General features: G+C 43.1%; 1 protein-coding gene across 2 annotated transcripts; it reads right to left on the bottom strand.

Moving 5' to 3' along the window:
- Window positions 1–1,625: 1,625 nt before the first annotated feature.
- On the bottom strand, window positions 1,626–22,336 carry ACOX1 (acyl-CoA oxidase 1). 2 transcript variants are annotated; one of them, XM_059828183.1, is made up of 14 exons: window positions 22,222–22,336; window positions 20,702–20,861; window positions 11,641–11,801; window positions 9,773–9,880; window positions 9,125–9,244; window positions 8,439–8,554; window positions 8,080–8,249; window positions 7,590–7,752; window positions 6,684–6,874; window positions 6,257–6,436; window positions 5,512–5,617; window positions 5,281–5,424; window positions 4,215–4,421; window positions 1,626–3,188 (listed from the first exon to the last, which is right to left on the bottom strand). In XM_059828183.1, exons 1-14 carry the CDS (start codon window positions 22,334–22,336, stop codon window positions 3,138–3,140), a joined length of 1,992 nt encoding a protein of 663 aa, XP_059684166.1. In that variant the 3' UTR covers window positions 1,626–3,137. The 2 variants fall into 2 exon arrangements, with proteins under 2 accessions (XP_059684166.1, XP_059684167.1); XM_059828184.1 differs by lacking the exon at window positions 11,641–11,801 and adding an exon at window positions 14,741–14,886 and having other exon boundaries at window positions 20,687–20,861; window positions 22,222–22,330.
- Between the last annotated feature and the right edge of the window lie 1,778 nt (window positions 22,337–24,114).

The following is a 24,114-nucleotide window of genomic DNA, read 5'->3' as shown; positions in this document are numbered from 1 at the left end:
ACAAATAATCAGCCTCACTGGGCTTTAAAGCCCTGTCTTGGTGTTTAATTGATAAAGAGTAATCACAGTCCTCCTTTCGAGACACCCAGAAACCTGTTCAAGCACAAGGTGCCAGCCAGAGGCCAGGCACGGGGCGGGGGTTACGGATCCCCTGCGCCAGGGAAGCGCGGCAGCCACCCCTTCCAGCTTGGCCGGAGGAGACACAGGCTGGGAGAACTCAGCAGATGAGTTAGCGACTATTGCTCCAAAGGGGCAAGATTCAGCAAATCCATCCACAGCAGCAAGGTGCGCTGGCACTGCTGGAAACAGCTAATTGGAAACATTAATTGGTCTCTTCTCCCAAGTGACTAGCGACAGGACAAGAGGAAATGGCCTCAAGTTGTGCCAAGGGAGGTTCAGGCTGGATATTAGGACAATTCCTTTACGGAGAGAGTGGTGAAGCACTGGAAGAGGCTGCCCAGGGAGGTGGTGTGTGGAGGAATGGCTTAGTAACAAGGGACACGATCTGATTCCCATGAGCAACCCAGTCTCTGATGAGAGGGAAGGCTCGGAGGAAACCGTTAACTGTCCTTGAAAGCCTGTTGTGATAAGAGACAGTGGAATGGTAAACAAGAAGAAGGAGCTACATCGATGAAGAGCAGAAGTGCTCCTGTGCGTGCACAAGAGCACTGTACCAATCTCACTCGCCGCCTTGGCGCGTGAACAGAGGCTGTAAGCCAATCATACAACTGTTGCGGACGCGTGTTCTTGGCATCTGTCTATATATACTCTGTAAGCTTGAATAAAGGGGAGAACGACTATACTCACATTGAGATTTCATCGTTACTCCGGGTGGTTCTCCCACTCCAACAGTGGTGGAATCACCATCACTGGAGGTGTTCAAGGAACATGTGGACGAGGCACTGTGGGACATGGTTTAGCGGCCATGGTGGTGTTCGGGCAATGGTTGGACTTGATGATCTTACAGGTCTCTTCCAACCTTAGTGATTCTGTGATTAGAAGTTCAGGTTAAAAAAAAAGCAGCTCACACTTACCAAAGCCAAGTACAGGACAAAACCAGCCCTGCTCCTGCCTTGTTTGCTTGTACTTGAGTTGTTACTTCCAGAAAATCCTTGGGGAAATGTCTGCCTTTGAGATTTTATAACCTGTGGATCCATCTACCAGCAGCTTTCACCATGCATGCTGCCAGTCCATGTGAGAACACAGGCTCCTTCTAAAGTCTTCAACAAAAGGTGGCATTTTTAAAGAGTCCATTGTTCAAATCAGACTGGAAACCATGGCCGCACACTGCTCATTTCCGTACTCTTCATGCAGAACCATGTAGCTTACAAGTTTAATTACTTGATGCAGAAATCACTTCTACTTTGTTACTTTAAATGACAGCCACTGAATGCAATGCACAAAAGACATTTTGTCTGAAAACACATTTTTGTAATTTATTAAATCTGTACATACAGTTAGCTAGTACTGTTGTCATTAACATATTTTTAACCTGCTCCTCCATCATCCCTCCCCAGGTCAACAGTTTGCTCTACTGAATAAACAGAAGGCAGAGCCGTTTGCCTCCTTTGGTAGCCTGAACAGCAGTGGTTCCATTCAACCTGAAAGACTCAGCAGCCAAAAGGCAAGTTTGATTATTTTATTTAAAATTAAACATTTCTTTCTGTTCAGCTACTGCACGTGGAGCCAAACATTGTGTCTGATCATTGTTAGTGCCAGGAAAAACTCCTCCACGAAAACTGATCTGAAATTTAAAGAGACTTTAAGAGATACCAAAGTTGTCAGAGAAACAGCTTCTCAGATGTTGCCTCAGAACTGCAGGATTTGAGTTTATGCTGAAGCTTTTTACCATTTTAAGCTCAAAGTTGCTCTTATCTGTTGTGAAGGGGTTTTATTGTACTGGACACAGTTATTGGTGTTGAAAAACAGCAATGATTTTGCATAGTTGTAGTTGGACTGATTTCACTGGGCATCAGGAGGTTCTGTTAAAAGCTAAATCTTTCATCTGTTAATCCATACAGCACTGTGCAAGTCCCAAGTCAATATAAAAACAAAATTAAGCAAATCAGAGAAAGCTCCTTGGAAATGCATGGGTAGGAAAAAAAAAAATCTAGACACTTCACTTGGGATTGTCGTTTTCTTGAAGAATGCCTTTAAAAACCAGAAGAACATCCCAGAACAATCTGAAGACCCAAGGAACATGGTCAACTGATTTCTGCCCTCAAACACTGGCTTCATCATTCCAGGTAAAATTTGCGGTTTCTACCACTACATGTGGTTTTTCACAACAAATCACCATAATTAACATTCGTAAAGTGCTTTGAGATAGTGCTACAAAAATACTAACAGTTAAAAGAAGGGCAGAACATTTATTATCAGCACCTAGCTGATTTTTACTACTTGGTTTTTTTCCTCAGAGCAGCATCATTATATTCTCCTTTGACTTCCTATTAACAAAGAGTAAGGTGCCAGTGTTGGAGATGGCACACAGGCAAAAGGAGTTTCTGCAGGGCAGTGAAAGGAGGATGTATTGGAAAACATGAAGATGTCTTCCGGAAAGATGAAGGAAGCAGAGCTCCTGAGAAGGATGGGTATTTACTTCCCAGCAACATCAGGAAAGAAGTGCCACATGCAGATTCATGTGCACAAAACTATGCAGGATGCTTTAGACAGCATAAATATTTGCCAAACAAGGAGAGAGGTGGTGCTTATCTTATATAAAAAAAAATTAAGACATTGATGCTTTTTGGGGGGACGACATAACTGCTCATTAGAAGCTATTGCCTGAGGGCTGTTAACTACTTAGTAGTAAAATCCTGCTACCTTTCCAGTTGACAGTAACTTCTCTCTAGTTAGCAGCTTCACAAAAGCAATCCTTGTATGAATCCATAAAGCTTTCCCAGGTTTTTAAAAGGTTAATTTTACCATTATAATTGCACTTTAAAAACAGACATCAATCCCTAAGCACTCGCTCCAAACACCACCTCAATTTATAAAAGTGGAAAGAAAGGCTACAATTATTCACTGTCCTACAGCTACCAGGATTCGAAAGGTTTGATTTTAGGTGCCTGAAGAAAGGATGCAAACACTCAGTTTTCACATCAGGAAAAGTGTGCATTTTAAAAAAACATCAGACTTCACAGCTTGGCTTGCATCGGCTTCAGGTGTTTGTGGAAAGACTCATGAACCTGTAAGAGGACAAGACAGTGATTACAACAAGGTCAGGCCTAAGCTTTAAAATAGTTTTAGCTCTTTACATCTTGCAGTGTGTTTTTATACTAAGTAAATTTGAATCAGAGGCACTTTGGGGATTTAAGAACAGCCAGCTAAGTCCTGTATTTGAGTGTCTATACGACACAAAGGATGAGAATATAAGCCAACGCAAATAGCTTCCCCACTACTGTTCCTGTAAGAAAAAAGAATGCAAGACATCTTATAGCCATACAGGTAAATTTTTGGCATTTCAATTCAAAGAAAACTGGTAGAGGTCTCCTAAGGGGACTGTAATGAAGCTCCTAAGCCCCACTGACTTCAGAAGCACAAGAAATTGAGCACTTTCTGGCAGGATTTAACTACAGTCACAGTCTCTGGCAGCCCATCGTAGCAGATAGTCTGTCCAAATCAAATAAAGGCAGTAAAGGCCACCGAGACAGGATTTAGAGTTCTGTTTTGGCTGATGGAAGAGGGACACTGACTGTTCTCAGCTCAGTTTCTTTTATTAGCTCAGCTGTAGCTACAGCCTTAGGGCAGATATGCAACACCTGACACTTAAGTAATACATGAGAGCAATTTATTTTCTTCTCCAGTCACTACTACTGCCTGAAGGCACTGAAAGATTTGCCAGAAAACTGGTAAGGCTTTCACAGCTACTGTCACTAAGCAGAATTATCAGCAAGTGATAGTTTCTTTTAAATTCAATGAGATTATTCAATTGGTTCTCTAGGGAGAGTATGATTTCCTCCCTTAACTGAGAAACTCAATAGTATCCCAATAGGGATGCACGTGAGGTACACATGGGAGAGTAATGGAAAAGAGTATGGTGAAAGCAGAGGAGCAGAAGTAGGCTGCTAGTTTTGGTCTATTACCACTAGTGACTTTTCTCCCCAATTCATCAATTACATGCTGAGATCACTGCATCAAAATTAAAAATCCCTAAATTGGGTTATTTCTCTGGACACACATGACCTAAAGATGAAGAAATAAAGTTTCTTTACCTCTGTTTTGTTCAGTGGCGATTTCTTTGCCCACTCAAACATGTTCTCGTAGACATTGCCGTCATACCGGCCAAGCACAGATCCAAGATGAACGTCATGGAAGTCAAAGGAGTCTACCAGCGCTACTGCGTTGGGACGAATTATAGCTAAGAGCTCTTTCACACGCTGGTTCACTTGAGTAATTTGGGCATCAGTCAGAATACCCGCCTTAGAAAAAAAAATAAAAACGAGACTCTCAGAAGAGTATGCAAGTCGCAAGAACCTTCCCTTCCCCTACGGTCTAACATAAGTCAGCCTTCCCCCACACAAAAATGCAGCAGTTCATAAAACACTAGGGTTTTTTTTCTAAGTGCTAAGTAATCAAATTGGCAATTTGCTATAGTGTACAAGCAAAAGGATATGCCTAGTATAGCCCACCATACTGCCTAGCTATTTAATCTTTGATGGGAGACTCATTCTTTAGAGTGCCTGTATGTTAACTTCAGTAGTAAGTTTTCTTGAAGAATGTGTATACTAAATTCTTTCTGGTTTCAGGGAACTTTCTGGTAAGCAGCAAAGAGGAAAATGGGAAGACAAAACATACCACATCTGCCTGAAGACAAAATAAAACACTGCTGCACAAACACATTCTCAAAGAAAGAATGAAGAGTAGAAAAGTAATGCCTAACAATTTAAACCCATTCACTGAAGGATGGGTTAAGATTTGGAGTACAATATCCCCCTTTTGTGCACTAATTTACAAATGCATACAGCTCTCAGAGCATGTCTAACTTACATCTCCTTTATTAACTCCTTGGTTTTTAGCAAACAACACCTCGTCACCAACTGGAAAACACTTAAGCTAACCTAGACAGATGCCATGTTGCCATTCATCATCCAACTCTGCTTCTGGCAGATCACAAGGGAAACTTGACAAGAGCCTTCCAGACCTGCACCGCTAACGGCCTTCTGGAAGTCACCAGTCAAGACCTTACGCCTAAGCATTCGTGCAGCTTTGCATTTAAAGGATCTTTGCAAACAATGACTCCGGCTCTAGAGATTTGAAGTGTTGGAGAAAGACACCAACCTGCAAGAAATCTCCTGTGTTCTTACTGATCCCATACAGTGCATACAGAAGACACAGCTCAGTCATGACAGCACGGACAGCTGCATTACTGATCTCAGACAGCTTTGATGTGAAAAGCTTCACTATCACATAGTGACAGTGTGCCTACAAGAAATGAAAGGGAGGTGAATCAGGTTCATGAAGAGATGAGAAGCTCTTATAACCTACTTCTTTATCAGGCACATCACTGACCTCAGATGCTCGCACAAGATCAACAGAAGTTCTGTTCCAGGCATCCTCCTTGCTCTTCCTGTGGTTCAGTTCAGCTTGCAAATTCTTTGCTGCAGCTTCTACAAGCCTATTTCATAAGAGGAAGAAAAACAGGTTATGCGGTAACACCCCATTAACAAGATTATGTACACTGAATTCATATGAATTTCAGTCTAACACATCAGAAGAACTCGGAGGTCATGTGCCACAACTGAATACATTGCCTGGAGTGAGCAGTTGTGGCTCTAAATCCCCTATCATCACTGCTGCAGCTAGAACACAGCTACAGAGAGGTAAGACATTTGACAGCACAGATGTGGTGGCTGAATACTTACGTGTAGGTTCTGTTCTACTCTCACACTTCCTTCACAACAGACTTTAATACCAGGATTGTTTCCTTCCAGATAGGTCTCTGAGCAGTTTGAACAATGTTGGTGTTTGTATGCTCGAATATACTTTACATTTAAATAAGAAAAAGATATTTCAAAAAGGAACAGAGCAGAGTAACTAGGCTATGCGTAGGCTGTATGTAGCCTCTGGTAACCTCAAACCACTTAACACTGACCCAACCTAGTAAAGCATGTCACTTCTTGAAAGCAACACATGGAGCGAAGCTTCGCAAACCACATCTTCAGAATCTAATATGAACAGGGCAGCACATCACTACCATCTCCCAGGACACTCAATTTTATTGGTGCTTGGATCAGTCTAGTAAGTGTGAACTCACCGGGCAGCACGTGCTTTGTAGGCGTCTACCAAGCTGACTGGATCGTTGATCCGCACAGTCACAGTCCTAGCAGCCACGTGCTGTGGCTGAATGCGTTGCCTGGAGAGATCGTTAAGGTAGGACACCATGCCAGTAACCTGCTGCCCAGAACTAACTTGGGTGTAGCTTTTGACAAGGAACCTGAAAATAGAGACAACAAATAGCAACTCTTGCTCATGAGTTGTTTGAATTGAGAGAAGTCATCTTACCTAGGGTCAGAATAGCGAAGAACAGTTGTCGGCATATATTCTTCTGTCAAAAATAGGGCAAGGGACAGAAACATGAGACACCAGTTTCATGGTAATATGGGATACTCTTCTGCTCATCGCTTCAGCTACAAAGATCGTAATGCCAAGGCAAGAGCGTCTCTGGACAGAAGCTACCATACCTAGCTGTCTGCAGCATCATGACTGTGTTTTCTCCCTCATAGGTGCAGGATGGGGTGAATGTGACATAGATGTCAGGAATGCCGCTGCAGCGAGAGTAGCCATGCCCACCACATGCCATCCGACATTCCTCAATGCCAGCATTGGCAGTCCAGGAAGTGAACGCCTTCAGCCCTGCTGTCAGTGCATGGAGCTGATGGACAAAAGCAAAGCCAGTTTAGATGTTTTATTTTCCATTCTTAGCTTGCACACATACATGCTACGTTCTGCAGCTCCCAGGAAAAAAAGTAGAGTCAACACCATCCTTCCAGTGCCCCACAGGGTCTTGTTTTTCTTGTAAGGACTCTTTTCTGAGCCAAACTATTTATATGAAAGCCTCTATACATGTAAAGATTTCTTTTGAGTACCCCATCCTTTCTGTCTCTACACATTACATCCAAGGCGGTTTTCAATTGCCTATTGTCACATTAGGTTCTCAGACAGAATCCCTAACTGAAAACTGACATTTTGCAACCCTAACCCCTCAGTATAGTACTGGTACCTTTGATCAACACACCAGTTTTACCCTCATGACTTGGAAGAACAATCAAGAAACTACAGCACGAGCATAAGACCAGTCTTAACTCCGCTCCCAAGCGATATGCCACCACTTCTGGAAAGTCGCCTTTTTAAAAAAAAAATATATTCACAGGAGCTTTCTCCCTGTGCATTACTCCCTATTTTTTTATAAAGGGCTGCTAAATGAATAGTGCAAATAAAGAAATAAAAGTCACCAGCACATACTGAGCTTGGGATCTCTGAATCTATAAAGAATTACAAGACATCTCATGAGTGAAAGGCAAAAAGCCTTGATGCTTTTTCTCCCATGCTGTAAAGAAACCTTACATAAAATCAACAGAGGACACTACCTCTGGAAGCTCGCTCAGATCCCCTTCATTGATGTCTCCACTAATACGACGATAGGTGTCTTTTATGTAGGCTCCCACAAAGTGAAAAGCATATGCTGTTGCCAGGAGAGGAAAGAGTTTGTATTGTTGGGTCTGATAATCCAAGATCTGGGGTTCTGGTTCCCTAGAGCAAAATACAGATGAGTTAGTACGCCAGTGGCTAGCAAACTGCCGTGAAGTCCTATTCAACGCTAAGTAGCTTCTCCACTTGGATAGTACAAGCTGCATCCGTATCAAGTCAGACTATCCAAGACCTTACAGCAAGAGCCTCTGGCAGGGGGAAGGCATTTTGGCAGTCAAGGATGAAAGATTACTCACTTCCCACAGTGAAACAGTGTTTCGAAACTATCAAGCGCCAAATCAAACAACATCAACCACAGTCCCTCTTCCCTCCAGTATTTGGGAATCTTCCCTCAGCACTTAGGCTGCTCTTTTATTTCACTGCACTTACCCTGGCTTTAGCTCAGACTGGTGTCTCACTGCGCTATAGCGGATGGCAATGGTACAAGCCCGGGACAGGGAGCGAGCTGAATCGCCCACAATGAGAGATCGGATGAACACCATGGTCCCGTAGGTTAGCTTGTCACTAAGTGGTTTCACATAGGTGCCATCTGGTTCAACCTACCAAAAAAAAAATGTAGCCTGTTGATTTTTAAAGTTTCCTCCCTTTTACATGTTCACATCTCAAGCTCTAAACTCGTCAAGTAGCACTTACAAGCAACCTACAATCTTGTTGATACGCTATTCAACCACACAAGAGCATTTGAAGTGTCCATTTCCAACAGTATTTGCTCAAATTTACTGCTTTACCTGGGCATATTTCATCAGCATGTTTTCCCGAGGAATTCTGAAGTTCTCCATTTTCAGGTAGCCATTATCCATTTCATCATAACCAAATTTTGGCCCAATGTCACCCACTGTAATACCTGCCACAGAAAAAGCCGCTTGCAGTAAGAAGTAGGAACTAAACACCACATGAGAGGTTCAAACCTTCTCCAGTAAAGAGACTAATTAGTTTTCTAGCAAGTCCTGGCATTGCTACGAGTAACAGCTAATGAAGACCTTAATCTCTTTGATGGAAAAGTGGACATCAGAACATAGGGATCTTCATAATTTACATGCAGTCCTACTATCCTGTCCCCAGGGGAGCTGCCTCTAAAGATCATCCAGTTCACTTCTAGCTAGAGGATGATGAAAGGTATTATTTCCCCTTCAGAAAGCAGAAGGACATGCTGCCTCACAGAATGCATAGCTGGGAAACACTGGGATGGAATCAAATCCAAACCAACCTTCACACTGAAAGTGTGACATGAAAGATGACTTAGTGGTAGTTCAGTCATAAAAGACTCCTTTAAGCCCTGTGACCTACCATCTACTCACTGAAATCAGCTAGTGAAATAAGCCATGTACATTAACAAGACACATGGCAGCTGTATATAGCTGGGGACAGATCTAATGTATTCCATGAGTGCTAAACCCTTAACATTAATTTTTACCTGGCAAAGGTTCGTGGGTGCCCAGCTGCCGTATGGGAACAATGAAGGCATGCAGCCCTTTGCACTGGCCCTGAGTGTAGAGCTGAGCCAGAACAATGGCATGGTTCGACGTCTTTCCAACTGCAAAAGGAGTGGGAGTCAGAAGGAAAAAAAAAAAAAAAATCAGTCAACATACTCATATACACAGAGTGTCCTTCCTTAAAGCAGGATCTGAGATTATCTAAACCAGATCATGTGTTAGAAAAAGAGATTTACAACGCTGGTTATCATCCAAATTCCACAGCTAGACAAACAATATTGCTCAAGTCAATGAAAGCTGTACAATACGATTCTCTTGACTATACAATACCAAGTCCTTGGCAAATCTGCCAGTGGAGCTGAAGGAATTATAAAGATTTTGATACGACCAATCAAAAATTGCACCAAATTCATACAGTGAGAATGATTCTGAGAAACAATTCAGAGTACACAGAAAATTAAAAGTTTTAGTAGGCTCTGCTAAGTCTGTTACTTGTGCAAGAGTAACTGCCTTTCAGCCAACTCTTCGGATCAACTTTCAATCATCGTTCTGTAGATACAATACACAACATCACCTCCCTAAGTTTTTCCATATATCTTCCAGATTTAGACACACAGTGATGCACTTACGTCCACCTGGCCACCACTTAATGGAGGTCACAGTGGGGCTGTTGAGAATGAATTCCTGGGTAGCAGGGTCATAAGTAGCTGTAGTTTCTAGACCCCGAAGATGAGTTCCTGAAAATATGCAAACACATTGTTGTGGCAGAAAGTCAGTCACAGAACAGAGACAAGGACAGAACTGGACAATGAAAAGTTGAACTCCAGTAGTAATGTACAAATTTTAACTTGGCTTTTAGTCTATATAAAGGACTAAATATCAGCCAATTAGGGAAGAATAAGTGAGAGTGAGACCACATTCTGGGACCTGAAGCCAATTCTCAGAAAGCATGTTGGGTTTTTTTCCCCAGTGGTCTAGGACTAGTTTTCCAAGCACCTCCAATCTGACACCTTTTTGCTATTACACGTCAGAAGCCCCTTCTCAGTTAAAAAGGTCCACAAAAACACGGTCACCTGGATTTCACTAAAACTGCAATCTGATTAAATTGCAAAATAAATATACTTTTCAGCCACAAGATGAAATAAGCAGTGCCAACCATCTCTGCATTCCCTCATCAGGCCTACATTTTCCTCACTTGATGGAGCAGTCTCTCCCAAATGAGATCATCCATAGCTCCAAGACATCAAGTAATGGCATGCATATGCTAGGGTACTGATGCAGGTAGATGAAGAGACTGCAAAAAGATGAAGGTAACAATTCCAGGAACAGTCTTTGTCTTCTGCCCCCAACTCTGTACTTCACACCTATCTCAGCAGTGGCACTGTCCCTGCATGCATTAAAAAAAATAAAATAATCACCTGGCCTACGCTTAAACTAGACAAGCTGTGAACACTCCTGATAGACTGACAGAGCAAGACAGAGCCAGTGACTCTACACAAGAGCTCCAACATGAAAAAGGATATCACCTCGATGCAACCACGTTTCCAAAGCGTGGAGTTAATAGCAGACTTCCACAGGCAGCTTAACACAGACTTACTTTGCTGGTAAAGGATCTTCAAACCTCACTAGTTGCAAGATATTCTCCACAGACTTGCAGTTACTTTATGCTTCATACAGTCTCTACATTTCACTTCAGCACAAAGGTGAATGCTGCTCATTTTTAGAAAATAATTCTCATCTGCAACTCTCGGATGTCAAAATTAAAGTTTCCCAAGGCATAATATCCTCCCTTTGAAACGCGGATTAAAAGTGTTGCAATCACAATACTGCTGGAGTTATCAAAATCCATTTCAAAGCTTGAAAGCAAAGGAATAGCAACAAAGAACAAGTCTACTTGAGACAGAGAATTAAAAAAAAAAAAAAAAAACAACATTTCATGGTCCAATTAAGAACACCACATGGGAGTGAACCGGGGGACTAAAGCTCCCCACAAAACATGAGCATTGGAACCAAATAATCCACATAATCTCTGATCCAAGGTCAGTCCCAAGGTGACAAGCAGCTCTTACTTTTTTTGGCATCTCTTTCAGTACCTTAAAGCTCTCTCCTTTTGTCTTCACACTGAATGTTAAGTGGAGCAAAGCAGAAATCACACTGGAAAGAATGGTTAAGTGTAGCAACAAACAGATGTCATCAAACTGACATCACCATAGCCACATGCAATAACCTATATTGCTTTGAGTGGCACAACAGGAGCACTCAGTATGCTTAGATATAGAACTACAGCATCAAACTCTCCCAAAGGAGAAAAAAAAAAAGAACAAGGAGCATGTAGCATAATGATCTATTAAAAATTTCAGAGGCAGTCTGCTTTTCCCTATAGCCACAACTGTACGCGTAAAGACTGTGGGGTAAACACGCACCATTTTTCCCAGGCAGGGGAATCCTTTGTACACAAAGCCATTCTTAGAAATAGCATTTAGTGAATGTACTGTACCATGGCCCATTTCAGTCTGTGCATAAGTGCCAATGATCTCCAGGTTCCAGGCAGGCATGAAGAAGCGATCCTGCTGCTCTGGGGTTGCCTGGGTGAGAAGGGTGGGGAGGAACATGCCCAGATGAAGGTCCAGAGGCTCAGGCCGTCCACGATGAACAAAGCTGTGAAGAAGTGTCATGGGATGGGAGTGTGAAGGGAATGTTATGGGAGGGAAGCAAGCATGAGGAATCATGGTGGAGATTCAGGAAGAGACAAAAAAGAAAAAAAAATGATTCATGTGTAAATCAGAATTCAGCAAGTGTATTTTAGAAAGCCAGAGCACTGTCCTTTTCTTAGGCCTGAATAACAAGAAATTACACTTACTCTGAAATAAACATGCTGCAATGCATTTCCTTCTAATCACACATAAAATGCATTTGCAACATTCCAATATTTTTGATACACCATGATTGATAAAAAAACGATTAACCCAAACCAAAAGACAGACCAGACCTCCACCATGGTTTGGAAACCAGAGCATCCCTAAGTTAAACGGACTGAGTCAGAATGTCAGTTTGTTGAAGATGTGATCTGGCTGGATGAAGCGAGCCTTCACCTAAAGATATAAAGTCCACTTTTCCCCCCCCCCCCCCATGGTTTGAGGGTAGAAGCTGGTAGAAGTCCCAGTTTATCCAGCTGAATGAGCTAGGTTTTCACTGAACTTTCTTTTTTTAAAAAAGGGAAGTACTCACTGTCTGTACTATCTACTTCACTTCTTTTTTACTAAAGATCAGACACAACTAGCGTATATTATATTCCAACTCAACTCTCTTCAACTTTTGCTATTTTTAAAAGCTCTTTTAAAAGGACAGTGCTCTGCATGTGTAAGTCAAAGTCGTGAACATAAACAACTTGGCAAGAAAGCCAACATTTTTCAACCTGTAAACCACCAGCACAAAGTCTCTCCGATTAAACTTGTTTCATTAGAACTACTCTTCCTCCAAGTTCTGTCAAACGCCACTGTTAGGTAGTTAAGTAGTCTATTAAGTTTTTTGATATAAATAATTAAATGCTCATTAAATTTTAAAATATTGATAGCTTTGAGTTTTAAAATAGTTGGGATATAGATTGAGGATCAATACCTTCTGTACAAAGGTTGTCCATCTGGCACATTTATGTACGAAATAATGTAATTGGTCTTTAACAGGAATATATATATTTAAATGAGATATGCATTACAGAAAGAGCACTGATCTGAGCTTATTTCAAACTCAGTTGGCCTTCTTATCAAAGTGGGAAGAATGCATTCTTGTGTTACCTCTAAACACACATTAATATGAACTAGCTCTATCCCTAGAGCTCCCTAAGAACTGTAGTTCTTTTCTTTGATATTCTCAGGCACCTACAAATAAATTCAACCATCTAATAAACCCAGTAGCATGTTTTCTAAGCTTTTTGACTGAACAGTGACCAAGCTCAACAGGGGGCTAATGCGTTATCAGGAATACCAGATTTTAAGTGAGTTCAGTACTGGTGAGAAGTACACAGCTGACAGTCAAAGACTGAAAGAAAATCCTTACTTACTAGCAGTAGCTATAAACAAGGTAGAAACAGTACAGTATTTTCATTACTCCTTTTTGGTTCCTTTTCAGCCCTGTGCTATTTGTGCTTTTTCTTTCTTTTATTTTTTCAAGACATTCACTAGGGAATAGGTTAAAATCAACACAGGCTATCAAGTAGGTACTCACTAAGATAAAACTGAGTAACTACCCATCCAGGCTAGGATTCAATTCAATAATCCAGAGGTCTCTTTCTCCATCACCAGTCTCTAAACACCAGGATTAATTTAAGCAGAGCTCAGTGACAATTACTGCAGAAGCTTTACTGATGAAGTAGTTAGACACTCAGCATTCACAGCAGGAATGCCAAATGGTTGCATTTTAATTATTCAGCATGGAAAGTATATTTACTTTACCATACTGTCACCATATTAGTTCTATTAAGTGTCAAAATACTAATTTTACCATTAAACAACATGAGAACTATAAGCAAACCAGACCATCACCAGGCAAGAAAGTGCAATGATCTAATGTGAAACAGCAAGCAAACCAAATTACTTTGGTGTGGGTGTGTGTCTGATTTAAAGAAGTTGGTCCGAAAAAGCAAACAAGGTCAGCAGGCATTTATTGTTGCCATCCGGTTGTCTCTCAGCTTCCCGTGTTGAGCTAGGTTTGCTTGCTCCAACTGTCCCAAGCAGAACAGATGACACGATTTCCTCTGTTGCATCTTCTACAAACGGTTCGGCTAGCATGAGCAGCTGTAACTGAACAGCCAGGCAATTGGCACTACCATCTAACTTTTGCAATTGTCCAGACTTGTACAGATCATGCTTTCCAAGTTTAGATGCCAGCACAAGCATTGGAGTCTTTGATTTGTTAAACTATTCTTGCTGGTATTTAGCAGTTGTAATTCCAGGTTCTAGGCTAAAAGACTGTTTTCTGATCCATTAAATGTTCTTCCATTTGAAGAAGTAAAAGTAATTTTCAACAATAGTAGGGATAAGATGTTTTTCTTCTTTGAGAGCAAGATCTTTCCATGAAGTTGTACAGCTGTAATGGAGTAGCATCTGGAAAAAAAGTGCTTGGGGCAAAGCGCACCTTACTTTCAAAAACAAAAACGTGCAATCTCACCCTGCTACTTTGCATCTAAAGGCATACTTCTGACCTGTTTACACAGGCTGATTATGAACTAAGAAGTGAGACACACATACCCCGAATTCAGGCAAAAATAAAAACCACAGTACTGTTGGCAGACATGTTCCAACCAGTTCAAGTGAAATTCAGACTCCCAGGGCTTAGAACAACCTCATCATCTTAAAACAAAGGTAAACGGCTACGAAGTCAGTGATCAGCTAAGAGGTGCATTTTGGAAAAGACCAAAACTAACACTGTGATTGTTAGGACGTGAAATGAAGCAGCTGTCTGGCTATAGGACAGGAAACATTAACGGTTAACCAAACTATGTGACCTTTCCCCTTTTAGATTTACCTAGAGAGCATCATCAATTTACAAACTGGAGTTACAGAAAAGAGGTTACCCATCAATCCCTGAAGGGAACTAACCATGTCCCATTTCGGTTTGGGCGTAGGTGCCAATTATCTTGACTCCATGGACCAGAGGCAGCCATTTCTCCTTCTGAGCATCAGTCGTTTGGGTCTCTAAGGTTTTTTGAAACATGCTGAAGTGGAGACCGAAAGGTTCATGAAAACTGCCCAAGCATGTTCTACAGGAGAGAAACAGAGGGATCTGGATCTCAGTCTTACTGATACTGTGATCCTGAAAGGCTTTTCTCCAACTGTAGCATAAGATAAATAACCTCTTTGCCTATTTCAATGTTTTTGTCCCACAAGCAACCTCCAAATATGGAGGCATCAGAGGCAATGCTAATGGGAAAATAAATGTTTCTTTCAGACACTGTATTCACCCTATGAATCCTGCTGTTGCTATGTAACTGAAAAAAATACTGTTCTACAAAGATTCATGGGGAACTTAAAACTGAGGACATGAAAACCAAATTTTCTCCCCCATCTCTCAGGCTTGGGGAGAATAAATCCCGCTACTGCTAGTAGCCTAGAACTAGGCCATATCAGCTAGAAGCACTATGTATTGAAAAAGAAAAGGCTTCTTAGGTGACCAAGTGCTTTTCAGAAGAGCTCGGTATTACCTGTAGCTGCTTCTATCAGCTGTGAGATCAGGAACTCACCTTCAATTAAAATTACTGTTACAGGCTAGTGCTGCAGGGAATGGAAGGAAAATCAGACATTTTAGATGTGTTTCATCAAAACAGAAGTTACTTCATAAGACAAAGCTCTATTAATTTAGTAGCCACAATGGCAGGCAAAGTACATTCCCCATTAAAACAAGCTCCATAACACAAATGGGCTAGAAAGTTTCACTGTGTAAAAGCTATGTAGTAAATGACAGCACCCTCCCTTCAACATTCTGCAGTCTGAACAGTTTTTTCATCTTCCATCTACTGTACACGAATGCTTACTCCATCCAAATTCAAAGATAGAGGAACAAATGAGTGCTCTGCACGAATACCTACATACCTCTCCCACCCCCTCAAGATACCTACAAGGAAAATATATCCTTCCATCTCGAGGTATTAATACCTGTCCAGTGAGCACATTAAAGTTTGTTGCCAACACAAATCCACACTACACAGTGGATGTTACGCATATAGTTTTTCAAATTGCAGCAGCATTTCTGACTGGCATTTTATACCATGCCTGGGAACAGAGGATAAATAATTGATAATTCAAAACCAGATCCCCACACAAACTGTGAAAATCAGCCTTAGGGTGAGAGGAAGCAGGACAAAGCTTCTTCAGCACCACTGAACTACATGTTGAAGACACTTATTTTTAATGGAACAGTTTTTAAACAGACAAGATTGAATGAGCCTTGGATTCTTCCAGAAGCAAAACTATTGTCATCAGGTAATCTAAAACTCGTGATTAATGTATTAACTGTGCTTTAAGCTGGTGTGCATGCAGGTAGCATCTAGAGTTCTTGGGATGAGGGCAGTCAGTCCTCTTACCAGAAAATACTCTATTGCCTACAGCAGCACATATTTACAAAGCAGAAGTTATCAGGGCGACCAAGGGCTTAAAAAACGCTACAAGGGCAGGGAGACAGAATATTTTTCACCATTCTTGTAGTTTCCTACATGGGTTCTTCTTTTACTCCAGGACCCATATAGCAATAGCAGCACCCTCTACTTCTTGCTGCCTACAACACAATTACTGTGCATCTATTCCTTGGGCCCAAAAGGACAAACCAAACAGGAAGAAAAGGAGTGCTGACTTTGAAATACACTGAAACAGTGCAGCTTGGGAGGAGACTGAACAGTTCTTTGTGTATTTTCAGGAGCCATTGAATGAACTTGTGAAAAAGTTGCAGCACATGCTTTGCTGTCAGAAAAATCAGGTCAGACACTGCTGCTTTGAAGGTAACGCTCCAGAAAGAAAAAAAAAATCTTCTTAAAGGTCACACTAGCAACTTTCACTGCCTATCAGTAAGTTTAATTGCAAGTGCCAGGTATTTTATGCTTAACTAGCACCTTCTCTGATAGGAGTAAAAAGAATGACGTTTTACAAGCAGATACTTTAACATCCCTGTGTCAGAAGGTCATACTATTTCACTGACTAAACATGCAGCTTTTTAACAGCTTCTTGCATTAACAAAGCTGAAAGCAGAACTGAAAGCTAACTAATTTACAGCAGAAACTTTTCATCTCTGCATACTCCACGCTGAATGATTAGGATTTTCTTAACATGCCTTTTAACAACTTGAATAAGAAGGAGAGAGAATCCAATTTTCCTCATGCCACAGGGCAAACAGAAGAGGTACTAGCTGTGAAGGGAAAGAAAACCTGTTCTTCCTCCTTTTTCTTTCTCCAAACTCTTACGCCTTCCTCTCCCGATTTCTACATTCCCACTTCCTACACAGCTTGTTGTCCAAAGGCTGCATTGTGTAACTGTTCAAGTACTTTGCTACATCAAGACTGAAAGCAGCTAGCTGCATCTAGCACTAGCAATTTGATCCATCACCAAAGATCGCCTCATTGGTCTGAAGTCAGATTTGCTACAATCAGTGAGTCAAGAGGAGGGCTGCAGTTCCAAATCCACTTATGGGAGAAGGATGTGTAGTAATACACTCCTTTGGCAATATAGATCTTTCCAGATTTCACTGTAACCAATGCCACCCACATAGTAAAAGGCACTCGTATTTGACAAATGAGTTTGATAGCCTATCTATCAGTGAACAGATGACAACGGAAGCAAAGTCTGTGCTTTCAGAGACTCCAAAGCTAAACGAACAATTGCAAAGATATTCTCAGGCTGCAGAACTGGGTCACAGAATAGGGTCATTTACTTTAAAGCAAAATTCGCAAGCAAACTTTTCTCGCTTCTTGCGGTTCTTGAGGTAATTCTCTCAAGGAAGAGCATGAAGGATCCCCTCAGTGGAGAAGGAGCCAGGGGTATGTCTGACCTGTGCTTACTGGGCTTCAGAGTTAACAAATACTATGGTAATAAACTCCTTTTCTAGCTGTATCAAAAAAACCAAGTCAGACTCATCCACTCCAAATTAATTTAGCAGTGGCTAGTAGGGCCCCTACTACAGTTTTTCTGGTTTGATTTGCTGAAAGCTACTCTGTCCTAACTTTAGTGTCAAAATGAGAAGTAGGGACAAATTCTTACAGGGAAAGCACACGTTCATGCAACTCTTCTGAACACAGGAATCATCTGTTGACTTGCAGCTCTCAGATCTTCTCTTCTGTGCCCCAGTTTCTCCCAACTGTTTTTCACCACTTCATTTAATTTTCCTCAATGAAGGTTATTTAAATTTGAAGGCAAATTAAAACTGACCAGATCGCTCTCTTCAAAGAGCTGAATAGCATTACACATCAGAACAATTTTCCATTTTTCACGCTGACTTACATCTTGCTGCAATTAGACTGTACAAGAAATCTTAAATATTGGCACTTTAAGGCTGCTGGCCTTCATAAGCTATAGTCACAGCAGCAGCTGCAGTGCTGACACATGTTAGGACACAAGAAGAATTGACTAGACCAGAAGTAAAATGGCTTCTAAATATATTTAATGGATCGTCTTATGTTTTGGAGTCCACCAAAGCCCTTGTGGAAACAGGAAGGAGGAGCATTCAGTTTGACATGCCACAGCAGCAACACCTGTTTAAGCATATCTCCAGGGCAGCTGAAGGAAGAAGCATTTCTCCTCACCTAGTCATAAATCAAGCTATAAAGTTGGTCAGTCAGAATACAAAGCTACCTAGTGACGTTCTGGTAGTATACAAAAGCTACAGGAAAACAACTAGCTCAAAATTCTCAGAAATTGCATATGTAAATAAATCTGTCCCAGCTGTTTGTGGATAATCACAAGGTGTAAGGGATTACTGGCAAAATATCTTAAGCTTCCATGTGTAAAAATCTGATGGTCAATCACAATGAATACAACTTGACATCTGAATCAAGGACTTCAATCTATTTCAAACTCCATTCAAGGCATGTCACAACACCATATCCATTCAATTTTCCAGTTTCGAAAAACAAACAAACCCAAATACAGTTTCTCCAGGTCAGCTTTTACACAAATGAAGTCCCTTCTAGTTAGCACCATTTAGCATGGTTGGATATGTGATAGAAGTAAACTTAATTTTGCAAGTTGGGTGGAGTTCGCTAAGTTTAAAAAAAATCTTTGACACTCAGCAGGTGAGAATGTGGGGACAGATGTTAAAATGCAAATGAAATCAAAGGATGAACAATAATCCTTTCACTTCTTCCATTTATTAAGAAGCAGTGAGCCAATATCCTCCCTTGAAAACACCAGGCATTAGAGAATTCAAATCAAGAATACTAACAGTATGCAGTTCTTAGAGCAAACAAACTTCACTTGTAGGTGAGAAGTGTACGTACTGTTCTTCATTCTTCTACATGTTATTACAGATGACACTGGAAAATACAGTCAGTCTATAGTAATTGCAATTATCTGTTGAAATCCAGAATGTCTGCAATGAGAATTGACTCTGAAAAAAGCAAGCCTTCCTCATTGTTTCAGTTGATTTGGGATCATGAATTGTGACTAGTCACACCTGACTATTCATATCACACAAGATATGGATGTATTATTTGGTACCTATATGAAAAACTAAGCTTTCATCCATTTAAAGTTAATAATTACTGACTCCCAAATAAGTTTATGGAAAGACAAAACTAGAATATATCATTTGACTATTTCAGAAAAGTCCTCTATTTTTGTAAAATATTGTCAGTAATGCTACCAAAAGACAGCATTTACATTGCAAACTTTGTTGAAGTTTGCCAGCTGGTATACTGGATAGACTTGTCTGAATTTTCTCCATAAAAATAACTGAAGAAACTTCCCTATCACCTCCAACAATCCTTGTGTAGGAAAAATTAATGATTAACTTTTGCCATGCAGTACCTGAATAATTTAACACAGTCACTGAACTTTTTTCATGCTATCATTGTCCACCAATGCCAATTTTCAAAATAACATTTACATTACTCCCACGAAAACTTTCATCACACAGGTCAGCATAGACCAATTTCTTTGAAATTAAAACTACAGCAGACAAGATGATTTCAACTAGTCCCCATATTCATGCTCTGAGGCCAATGACAGCTTTTCTACAAATCCAGTCAGAGGGAGCTTGTGATTCTACCAGTGTATTATTTAAAGCGCAATGTTCATTTAATGTGCCAGAGGATACATTCATGGTATTATGTCCAAGTTTCTAGAGCTGTGCAATCTCTCTGTTAAGCAGTTTCTCTCTGATTATAGTGGAATAAGTTTAATAGAACTAAGGGGAGAAATACATCGAAGTCAGGAACTAAGTTCCCTGCAAGCTAGAAGGAACAAAACTCAGATGTAAAGACAATTTTATTTTTATTAACTTAATCCAAGGGTAATACTATCAGATAAACAAAAGGTCAGATACAACAAAAAGCCTCTAGGTCAAAGGCAACCACTATAGCACCAGGAGCTTGCAGGAGGGAGACAGGACAGATAGCTATAAACAAGAACTTATAAGCTATCCTGGAACATTTTCAAGTATGCCTGTAATGCAACTTTATTAGGTCTAAGTGCAAAGTGAAGTAATCAGCTTAAGAGATTTCATTAGAAGCCACAACCTCATCAGACCTATTCGGATTCCAAATATTTCAGTATGTCTTTTTTACTCCTTTTGGAAAAAAATAATCAGACTACAAGTTCCATTTTTTACTTTCTGCACCATATATGATAAAAAGGGTGTCATTATTAATGGTGCATTTCTAGTCAAAAATCTAAGAAAACACAATATTCAGGAAATCAGGGTTTCATCTGAAATTCACTGAAGCCAATACTTCAATGGGCTTTTGCACAGGTCTTTAGAGTTGTGCTTTTTTTCCCCCCCCATGTTTGCTGTCCAAAGGAAGCTAATGTCCTTGGTGATGATCAAAGTACATACAAGAAGCAAACTCTACAGCTAGGTACCTTTTAAACCAGTAGATCTCCTCTGGATCTGCAATTCCATACTCTCTTAACTTCATCACCATCAGAGAGCTCTTCCTGATGGCTTGCTCATAGCGTTGGCTACGGGACAGGAAGTTCAAATCCTCGTGCTGGAAGTCAGGGTCATTAATAACTAAGGCCTCTGGGGACAGAGCAGAAGAGGAAAACAAACTCAGTTTCCACAAACCTCAACAGACAGTGAGTGAGAAACAATTCAGCATTTTACTTGCTGTACCTGAAGGTACAGATATCAGAAAATTGAAAATAAAATTAAAAGATAGTGAAATCAGAAAGAAGTCAAAGCTCTTGGAGAAAGGGACTCTAGCAACAGGGCACCCTCCCGTTCCACACATAAGCCACATTTTCAGTTAAGAGCACTCTGGACTTGGCAGGAGGTTAATTCACCAATGTGAGACCTGCAGGCCCCTCAATAACAAACAGCCATCGTTACTGCTGGATCAGGCCGCCTCATGAACTTTGATCCCCACACAACTCCTTGCAGAAGAGTACAGCTACTATTCCCACTGTGCTGATTGGAAACCAAGGTACCCAGAGGCCACTGACTTTCTGTGTCCCCTTTGGCACACAAGTTACACAACCATCAGCCCCTGACAGTCCCACCCCAGCGTGGGCTGGGAAAAGAAAGAGGATGGAGGTATTTCATTAATCTCACATATCATGGTAGTGGTGGGTAAGAAACAGGTCATGTTCCTGCTGTTGGGCAAGAGTGTACTAGGAAGGAAAAGGGAGGGGAGAGGGCCCAAGAGAAATGCCCATGGGAAGTGGCCTCTCACCCTTTGCCGGAAGGGGTGAGACAGGGGTAACAGGACACTGCCCTATCAGGGCAACCCCAAATCCTTTCTGGGAAGGGAAGCAGAGGGGGATCAGGGACATAACACTGCTTCTGCTCCCCTCTAACCTATCAGACAAAAATCCCTTCCTTCAGGCAGCCCCCTTCACCCAAAAGCCCTCCCATCACAGCTCTCCCCTCTCCCCAAAAGCCCTCCCATCACAGCTCTCCCCTCAAGCCCTCCCATCACAGCTCTCAGCTCTCCCCAAAAGCCCTCCCATCACAGCTCTCCCCTCTCCCCTCAAGCCCTCCCATCACAGCTCTCCCCTCAAGCCCTCCCTCCTCTACAGTCTGCCTCTCCCTCTCCCCACAGCCTCCCGCCCCAGGACCTCCTTCCCCCCCGGGCCTCCCTCTCCCCACAGCTTCCTCCCCCGGGGCTTCCCACCTTCAGCGTCGTCCCTGCAACTCTCCCCCGCTCTCCCTCAAGGCCCCCTCTTGGGTCTCCCTCTCTCCCCGCAGCCTCTCCCGTCCCCACACAGCCCCGTTTCCCTCTCCTAAAACCTCCTCCTCCCTCACAGCCTCCCCCGAGCCCCACCCTGGGCTGTCTCCCCCTCCTCACAGCCCCCCGACCCGGACAGGCCGCACTCCCCTCAGCGCGGGGGGGGGGGCACCGGGCCGGGGGAGGCGGCGGCACGCCCGGGGCCTCCCTCACCGATCTCCTTGCGGCGGCGGGTGCGCTCGGCGCCGCCGTCCAGGATGTGGGTGAGCAGCTCGGGCTGGAAAGTGGCGGCGGCGCGCTCCCTCCGCAGGTCCGCGTTCATCATCATCGCGGCGGCGGCAGCTCCGCTCAGCTTCGGCCCCGCCACTACCCGCACCGTCCTACCGCCCCGCCGGCCACGCCCCCGCGTGACGTCACGCCCCCGCGACCGGCCACGTGACAGCCGCAGCCTCCCGCGGGAAGCGGCGGCGGAGCGGTGAGCGGCGGGGTGAGCTGCAGCTGGGGCCGGGCCAGGCTTAAATGGCGCTTTAACCATGCATGCAACGGGCTGCAGCTGGGGAGGGCGCGCGTGGCAGCCTGCTTTAGATTGTGCAGTAAACTCCGCCTGCGACGAGCTGCCCCTCTGGCTGCGCCTGCCTTAAAGCGTGCACTAAAGGCATATAACGTGCCGCATCTGCAGCTGGGCATGCCGTGTGCGCTGGGTGTGCGTACAGCCTTTTGCATTGGAGGCTGTGGGTGTGCGTTAAACGGGGCGCGAAGGGGTGTACTCAACAGGCAGACCATGTGCTGCAGCTGGGGCTGGGCATGCACTAAGCAGCGTGCTTAGTGTGCGTATAACGGGCAGCGTTTGGGGCTAGGCATGCGTTAAATTGTGCATTAAATAGCACGTTGAGAGTGCGCATAACATGCTGCATCTGCAGCCAGGCGTTTCGTAGTTAATTAAATAAATAGTTCATTTAATAGAGCATGCTGCATTTGCTCACACATTAAATACTGCATTAGTGCACTAAATCTGCATATAACATGCAGCACTTGGGGCCGAGCGTGCATCAAACGTGCATGTAACGTGCTGAAGTTGCGGTTGTGCATGCGTTAAATAGTGCATTGAATGGGCACATAGTATATTGCAGCTGGGGTTGGGCATGTGTTAAAAAGTGCATTAAATGCACATTTAGCATCTTGCGCTCCTGGCTGATCCCATCCTGCTGCACGGAGTGATTCAGGAGCAAAACTTGAGTGGGGTGGTGCAGAATTGAACCTGCTTTTTTAAATCAGGGTTAGGTGAGGCGGAGATGCAGGGAGCTGCAGAGTGCATGGAGGTGGATTTCCACCTCCGTCGCTGCTGGCTGGGACCCTGCCAAGGGGGTTTCACAGCTCGCCGTGGGCTTGCAGAGCCTTGCACGGGGCCGCGGGGCAGCCAGACCTGGGGTTCAGGCATGTGCAGAGGAGAGGTGACCCAGGATCGCCCTGGTTTTAGTGGCTTCCCGTGGCAGTCCTCCATGGGATGGCGGTGGGGCATTTTGCAAGGTTGCAACCCCCTGAGCGATGCATGGAGTGCCCAAGGGGGACCAAGCATTAAAGCCACAGGCTTGCAGCTCAGCGTGTCCACACTATTGCATAATCAGTATTGGGGGTCCTCGAACCTGTTGGGGTGGCCCCACGTGTCTGAATTGCAGGAGTCTCTGCCGGGGCCATTGTGCAGCTCTTGGGGTACCCCCCAGCAGGGCAAGAAACCAGAGAGAAAAGCAGTAAACGGAGCATGGAAACGCGCCGAACACAGGCATCCTGCAAGGGAGATCGGAGGGAAAATGATGTCAAAAGAAACCACTTTGGGGCACAGCCAACAGCCTCGCTATGGCACTGGCTGGGCAGAATTAAAATCTTGTCAAAGCTCCTCTCCATTCCTGCTTTTCTGTGTGCTTTGCACTGTGGCTGGCCTGCCTGTGCCAGCCCTGCTCCACCACTGGAGCTACCAGGAGGTCCTGGTCCCACCTGAGTCTTGTCTTGGGGTGAATCGTTGTCACTCATTGCTGTCTTCTAAACCCTACTAGACTACCAGGCTGGCTTGTATCCAAGTAATTGTTCTCCAGCTGCAGGATCAGACAC

The sequence above is a fragment of the Gavia stellata genome, chromosome 22 (assembly GCF_030936135.1).
Source record: "Gavia stellata isolate bGavSte3 chromosome 22, bGavSte3.hap2, whole genome shotgun sequence".
Classification (NCBI taxonomy): Eukaryota; Metazoa; Chordata; class Aves; order Gaviiformes; family Gaviidae; genus Gavia; species Gavia stellata.
The sequence above is the reverse complement of the archived record's forward strand: the minus strand, read 5'-3'. Positions and strand labels throughout refer to the sequence as shown.